This window comes from Myxine glutinosa, chromosome 8, assembly GCF_964187855.1.
Source record: "Myxine glutinosa chromosome 8, kmMyxGlut1.1, whole genome shotgun sequence".
Taxonomy (NCBI): Eukaryota; Metazoa; Chordata; class Myxini; order Myxiniformes; family Myxinidae; genus Myxine; species Myxine glutinosa.
This window is the reverse complement of record NC_136268.1, coordinates 95,224,657-95,232,756: the sequence shown is the minus strand read 5'-3', so window position 1 is coordinate 95,232,756 and position 8,100 is coordinate 95,224,657. Positions and strand designations below refer to the sequence as shown.

The following is an 8,100-nucleotide window of genomic DNA, read 5'->3' as shown; positions in this document are numbered from 1 at the left end:
TGCTACTTTGTATACGTGCTGTGTGCTCGCACTTTGCATACGTGCTGTGTGCTTGCACTGCCTACTGGTACTTTGTATATGTGCTGTGTGCTCGCACTGCATACTGATACATTGTATATGTGCTGTGTGCTTGCTGTGATGAATTTCAATCACAACCTCTTCCAAGTTATAGAGCTTTATTGTAATCAAATCTCCACATCATGTATAATAAAAAGGATAAGCACATATTAGGATTCTTTTATAGTATACAACCCCATCTCAAGCAAGCCATAAGAAGAAGCATCATTTTAACTCACCAACCCAAGTTCAGTCATAAGTAAGAAGGGCAATCCCCTCACTCTCAAGTCATCCTTCTTATAGGCAAGTCTCACCACTAGAGAGGGAATTACATGGGATATTCGCCTTTTATTTCATTACATTCTCCCTCAAATTAAATTTCCAGCAAGCCAGCATTGATGTGATACGTCACTACAGAATATAAATCGCAACAAAGAATCAAACGTTCACTAGCTGAGGCAGAAACAATCTACCATCCCAATCGGGCCAGCCTTCAACTCTCACGGCCGGCTCAAGCGTGATAACTGTCAGAACCGGTTTCAGAATCAGCAATGTTGGGCAATACTGGATTAGAAGTATCCACACCAAGCCCAGGCTCTGGCGGTTCTACTCGAATTGGAACCCCATCAAGCAACGTCGGACCCGAAGAAGAAGAAGAAGAAGACATCGCACCTGGCCTCAACGCTGGCGGCTCAGGCTCGATAAGCTTACCCGGTCCCGCCACATTGCCATCGCTCATACCTGGACATGAACCCTCTCCACAGGGAGCAAGATGTCCCACCGAAACAGTCCCATCCGTCCGTCCTCCACCCGAATATGGGTATATCCCGGGTTAGCTTCCAGCACCTGTACCCGGTCTACCAGTGGTTCGTGCTTGCTGTTTCGTAGCGTACGTTTCAAGAAAGCGGGCCCTGGTTCGGAGAGCCAGCCTGGCAAAGATTGCCCACTCGCGCTGCGTCTTTGATAACGAAACATTCGGTCATGCGGAGTTTCGTTGGTGGCTGTGAAGAGGAGGGTACGGATAGCGTGCAATGCTTGGGGTAATACCAGACTCCACTGATGAGGTGTCAATCTCCGAGTCTTAAATCCCATTTCCACAGCCTTCCAGACAATTCCATTAAATCGCTCGACCTTCCCGTTCCCTTGGGGGTTTTAAGGGGTAGTCCCACTGGCAGTGATGCCACATTCTAGAAAAAAGGTCTTAACCTCCTGAGACATAAATGCCGTGCCCCTGTCAGAATGTACAAAAGCCGGATATCCGAACAGTAGAAACAGCTGATGCAAACATCGGATGACCATCGCAGATGACATGTCGGTGCATGGAAACGCAAAGGGAAATTGTGAATACTCATCTACAATCGTGAGGCTATAGCGTAGCGGCCCGATGCGGGAAGAGGCCCCTTAAAATCAATACCCAGCCTCCCAAGGACGTACAGCTTGAATCAAAGTCCCCATAGGCAGTTTATAAAAACGTGGTTTCACTTCTGCACACACAGAACATGAATGGCACAAGCGTCGGACATCCTCAACCGAGAAAGGCAAGTTATGACAACGAACAAAATGAGCGAGACGCGTCACTCCTGGATAACATGGAGACTCGTGATTGACTCGCAGATCGTCGGACGTCATGCCCGCACAGACAGGTCTAGACAGCACATCGGCTGCCAGATTATCGTGACCCCGGCGATAGACTATCTTAAAACAATAATCTGCCAATTCTATACACCATCTCCATATCTTTTCATTTTAATGTGTTGAGCATGCCGATAGTCGTACATAAAGGCCACCAACTGTTGATCGGTCATGAGTTGAAAGCGTTTGCCTAAGAGAAAATGGCGCCATCTCCTGACTGCCTCAATGATAGCGTACGCCGCCTCTCTCTCGATAGTGGAGTGCCTTCGTTCATTCTCCGACAAAGTGCGTGAGAAGAGGGCCACCGGTTTCCCTGCCTGAGTGAGCGTCGCTGCAATGGCGCAATCTGAGGCGTCTTTCTCGACCAGGAAGGGTACTGTCTCATCGATGGAGGTCACGCAGGCGCATGCAATGTCTTCCTTCAACTGTTGAAAGATGGCCTTGGCACTCATCATAAGAGGAAAAGCCTGACAATCCACAAGAGGGCGGATCTTCTCGGAGTAGCTTTGTACCCACCGAGAATAGTGGGCAAATAAGCTCAAGGCGTGGCGTAAAGACGCACTATCACACGGAGCCGCCATGTCGAGCAAGGGCTGAAGTCGCTCAGCATCCGGCTTTATCTTGCCCCCAGTCACCATGTACCCGAGAAGATCTATCATCTTGGCAGCATATTTACATTTGTCCTCATTGAAGGTCAAATTGTACTGTTGCACTACCCACAAGAAACGTCGCAAGTTAACATCATGGTCTTCCTGATCGTGGCCGCAAACCGTCATATTATCGACGTACACAAAAATGTCTTTCAAGTGCTCTTTATCAATAATGTCATCAATGGTGCGCTGAAAGCAAGAACGCCGTTTGTTATGCCGAATGGAATGCGACGAAATTGATATAGCCTTTGTCCGGATTTGAACCCCGTATAGGGCCCATCAGACTCACGTATTGGAATCTGATGATACGCACTTCTAAGATCCAAGGTACTGAATATGCAATATTTAGCCACATCACGCACCATATCATCCATACGGGGAAGTGGATAAGTGTCCAGCTGTGTGAATCTATTAATAATTTGAGAATAATCCACTACCATATGCTTCCGATGATTAGCCGTATGAACCACGAGCACCTGGGATCTCCACGGAGAGCTATTCCCTCCCACAACAACCGCTTAGTTTCATCAGCAATAAACTGTGTATCAGCGCGCGAATATTGTCTGGACTTCACGGTTTGCGGTTTGCAATCGGCATTCAAACCGGGAAACAAAGCAGGTGGATCGATAGCCATTTCAGCTGGCCTGCAAACAGAGAGAGTGTTCTCCCCTCCTCCGAATTGCATCTCCAATCGGCCATGTCTATGCAAAAAGTCATGTCCTTGGAGCACATTGGAGCATAGGTTAGGCAAAACCATAAGTTTTACATCAGGATACATTACATCATTGACAAACAAATTAACTATGCATACTCCCTTCGTGCGCATCCACAGGGCAGCTGATGCCATATAAATCCGTCGAGTAACTTGGCCAATCGTCCAACCGTGTTGCTGTACCAGAGCTTGACTAACATAGCTTGCGCTACTGCCCGTGTCTATCAGCGCATCCGCAGCTTTCCCCTCGATGAGTACCGGAAGCACTGTGCTAGCAAAACTGCGAGGGGCCAGCGCCGGCTCGGCGGAGCGGGAAGTGCGCAACGTGTTGGTTCCCATGAGGGCCGTACGTCGCGTTTCCATCGAGTGACAAACTTTCGCAAAGTGTCCTCGTTTGCCACAAGTATGACATGCCGCTTCCCGAGCGGGGCATAGAGCACGTGAGTGCCGACGATTCCTACAGAAGTAACACTTTGCGTTCTCAGTAGGGGAGGTAGCCGCCACAATACTCGGGCCATCCTCTTCAAGCGCCGACGGAGCGTCGGCCGGTACTGGAGCAGCCACAGCGCCCGCGTGGAGTCATACAGCAATAGAAGCCAGCTCAGTGTGAGTCTCCGCGGTGGCTCCAGCCGTTGTGTAAGTGCGCCGTACGCTTCTGAGCGAGTCTGCGTGAACTGCAGGACGTGGGCTTGATCATAAGCTTCCTGGAGGGTCATGGCTGCGTTCTTGAGTAGTCACAGCCGTATTTCGGGTGACGAGAGGCCATTCACAAAGGCATCACACATTAAATCATCAGTTATTTCAGCGGCCGTCTGAGTCGTACATAAAGTATCCGAGTCACCAGTCCTTACCAAGTCTTCACAATTCCTGAAGAAACTGTTCTAGAGGCTCCGAGGGGTCTTGTCGTCGTGTAGCGAGCATATGTCTCACATAAAGGACACTCCGAGGTTTTACATATATTTCTCGCAGTGCATCCACAGAGGTCGCATAAGTCTCACAGTGCGAGGTATAGTTGAACATGGTATTGGACACGTGACAGGTGAGTACCAAAAGTTTCTGCTCCTCAGTAATACCCGGCATAGCAGCGATATAATTCTCCAAAGTGCGGTGCCAGTGACTCCATTGGCTCGCAGCGTCTATCGCTTGAGGGTCCCCGCAGAACTCCTTGAGTCTCAGTATCTTGTCCATGGAACTCGAGTGAAGGAGTTGATTACCATAAAATGTGATGAAATTCAATCACAACCTCTTCCAAGTTATAGAGCTTTATTGTAATCAAATCTCCACATCATCTATTAATAAAAAGGATAAGCACATATTAGGATTCTTCTATAGTATACAACCCTATCTCAAGCAAGCCATAAGAAGAGGCATCATTTAAACTCACCAACTCAAGTTCAGTCATAAGTAAGAAGGGCAATCTCCTCACTCTCAAGTCAGCCTTCTTATAGGCAAGTCTCACCACTCGAGAGGGAATTACATCGGATCTTCGCCTTTTATTTCATTACACTTGCACTGCGTACTGATACTTTGTATACGTGCTGTGTGCTCGCACCCTCGTAGTGGTACTTTGCATACATGCTGTGTGCTCACACTGCATACTGGTACTTTGTATACGTGCTGTGTGCTCGCACTGTGTACTGGTACTTTGTATACGTGCTGTGTGCTCGCACTGCATACTGGTACTTTGTATACATGCTGTGTGCTTGCACTGCGCAAACTGATACTTTGTATACGTGCTGTGCTCACACTGCATACTGGTACTTTGCATATGCGCTGTGTGCTTGCACGGTGTACTGGTAATTTCTATACATGCTTTGTGCTCGCACTGCGTAGTGGTACTTTCTATACGTGGTTCTATACATGCTGTGTGTGTATACAGGTACAGCACTTTGTGTGTACTTTGCGCTCACAATGTGTACTGATACTTTGTACGGACTATATATAGCCTACTGGTACAGTACTTTGTACGTACGCGTTTGGATGTGCGTACTCGGACTTTGTACGTGATATGTGCTCGTACTGCGTACTGGTACTCTGTACATAATTTGCACTCCTAGTGCGTACTAGTACTTTGTACATGCTATATGCTGGTACTGCAGTACTTTGTAAGTACTTTGCAGTTGCAGTCCGTACTGGTACTTTATATGGGCAATATACTGGTACATTACTTTGTACATACGCTATTTCATGTGCGTACTGGTACTTTGTACATGTTATGTGCTCGTTCTGCGTACTGGTACTTTGTAAGTACTTTGCGGTCACAGTCCGTACTGGTACTTTGTATGGGCTATTTACTGGTACATTACTTTGTACATACGTGGTTTCATGTGCGTACTGGTACTTTGTACGTGCTATGTGCTCGTTCTGCGTACTGGTACCTTGCGCTCACAGTGCGTACTGGTAGTTTGCACGGGCTATATATAGCCTACTGGTACAGTACTTTGTACGGACGCGTTTGCATGTGCATACTCGGACTTTGTACGTTATATGTGCTCATACTGCGTACTGGTACTTTGTATGCATTTTGCGATCACAGTACGTACTGGTACTTTGTACGGGCTATATACTCGTACAGTATTCTGTACGTACTTTGTGCTCACAGTGTGTAGTGGTACTTTGTACATGATGAGAACTCGCACTGCATACCGATACTTTGTACGGGCTATATGCTGGTACTGCATTACTTTGTTAGTACTTTGCGGTCACAGTCCGTACTGGTACTTTGTATGGGCTATATACTGGTACACTACTTTGTACATACGCGGATTCATGTGCGTACTGGTACTTTGTACGTGCTATGTGCTCGTTCTGCGTACTGGTACTTTGTACGTGCTATGTGCTCGTTCTGCATACTGGTACTTTGTACGTGCTATGTGCTCGTTCTGCGTACTGGTACTTTGTACGTGCTATGTGCTCGTTCTGCGTACTGGTGCTTTGTATGTGCTGTGCTCGTTCTGCGTACTGGTACTTTGTACGTGCTATGTGCTCGTTCTGCGTACTGGTACTTTGTACGTGCTGTGCGTTCGTTCTGTATACTGGTACTTTGTACGTGCTATGTGCTCGTTCTGCATACTGGTACTTTGTACGTGCTATGTGCTCGTTCTGCGTACTGGTACTTTGCACGGGATATATATACTGGTACAGTACTCTGTACGAGTTATATACTCGTACACTACTCTGTACATACTTTACGCTCACTGTGTGTACTAGTACTTTATACATGGTGTACTCGCACTGCGTACTGGTACTTTGTATGGACTATATATTCGTACAGTACAAAGTACGTACTTTGCGCTCACTGTGCGTACTGGTACTTTGTACGTGCTATACTGGTGGAGTACTTTGTACTGGTACTTTGCGCTCACTGTGCGTACGGGTACTTTGCACGGGCTATATATACTGGTACAGTACTTTGTACTGGTACTTTGCGCTCACAGTTTCTACTGGTACTTTGCGCTCACAGTTTGTACTGGTACTTTATACATGATGTGTACTCGCACTGCGTACTGGTACTTTGTACGGACTATATACTCGTACAGTACTCTGTACGTACATTGCGCTCACTGTGCGTACCGGTACTTTGTACGGACTATATACTCGTACACTACTCTGTACGTACTTTGCGCTCACTGTGCATACTGGTACTTTGTACGTGCTATACTGGTGCAGTACTTTATACTGGTACTTTGCGCTCACTGTGCGTACGGGTACTTTGCACGGGCTATATATACTGGTAAAGTACTTTGTACTGGTACTTTGCGCTCACAGTTTCTACTGGTCCTTTGCGCTCACAGTTTGTACTGGTACTTTATACATGATGTGTACTCGCACTGCGTACTGGTACTTTGTACGGACTATATACTCGTACAGTACTCTGTACGTACTTTGCGCTCACTGTGCGTACCGGTACTTTGTACGGACTATATACTCGTACACTACTCTGTACGTACTTTGCGCTCACTGTGCGTACGGGTACTTTGCACGGGCTATATATACTGGTACAGTACTTTGTACTGGTACTTTGCGCGCACAGTTTGTACTGGTACTTTGCGCGCACAGTGCGTGCTGCCACTTTGTACGTACGCGGCTGCATGCACGTGCGATGCGCGGAATTTGAAGCTTTCAGTTTTCACATTTGTCATGTGGTCTTTTTAAGCACAGGTACGTACACCGGTACACCACTCTCCGGTATGAAAAGGCAGAGCCAGAGCCGTAGTAGGACCCGCACCGCCGTTGCCATTAGCCCCGGTCGGGCGCTCTCGGCCCGGGACTCGGAGTGTCGCGTTTCCAGCAGAGTGCGGGACAAATCCGGGTGCGGTTTGGCCGTTCGGTCGGAACCACAAACTCGAGGCTCGGGTGCTTTGAAAGAGGCGGCCAAGAAGCGCAGGCAGGGTAGGGCTGTTGGCGCAGACGCGTACGCGCCGACTCGACACGGGACAAACCCGTGAGGTCTGTGACGATCCGTGCGGTCGTCAACACGCGCTGGCCGAGCGCCTCTTCCCGTGAGCCCCAGAGTACGAAAACGAATCGGGACCGGGGGGGGAGACCTTCACAGGGCGTTATCATGCAGAGGGGGTTACGGGTGTACGAGGACGATGAGGAGGAGGAGGAGGAGGAAGAGTGGGGGGAGTTATAGTCGAGGCGGGGGCAAAGGAGGTACGTGGGAGGAGGCGAGGGTATGGAGGGAGGTTATGAGACACCGAGGGATCTGCGATCAGGCGATCAGAACGTGCTGTCAGGACTCGGGACACAAGTTGCAGCTTCGGCCCGGACTCCGGGCTATGCCCAGTGGGACTATGATTCTGGACGCCTTAGCCAACGGGACGGCGTTCAACGACCCCGCGGGTAAGTGTCCCAATCCGATCCGACTACGCACACTCCGTTCTTACTTTAGATCTTCGCATGTGCTGTGTGTGTACTCGCATGGGCTCCTGATACTCTGTACGTGTTCTGCACTCGCACTGTGTGTTGCTGATTGGTACATACACTCTGTGAGTTCGCGCGGTCTCTTCGTGCTTTATACATGTTGCGTGCTCGCAAGATGTGCTG

The 8,100-nt window shown here is 48.6% G+C and overlaps 1 protein-coding gene across 1 annotated transcript in view; it reads left to right on the top strand.

Moving 5' to 3' along the window:
- The first annotated feature begins 7,734 nt into the window (after window positions 1–7,734).
- Window positions 7,735–8,100, top strand: part of LOC137432733 (LIM homeobox transcription factor 1-beta) — a 162,097-nt gene continuing 161,731 nt past the window's right edge. Inside the window, exon 1 of the mRNA XM_068124879.2 lies at window positions 7,735–7,896. Coding sequence (XP_067980980.1) covers window positions 7,743–7,896 — 154 coding nt within the window. The 5' untranslated portion in view covers window positions 7,735–7,742. The remainder of the gene's footprint in view (window positions 7,897–8,100) is intronic.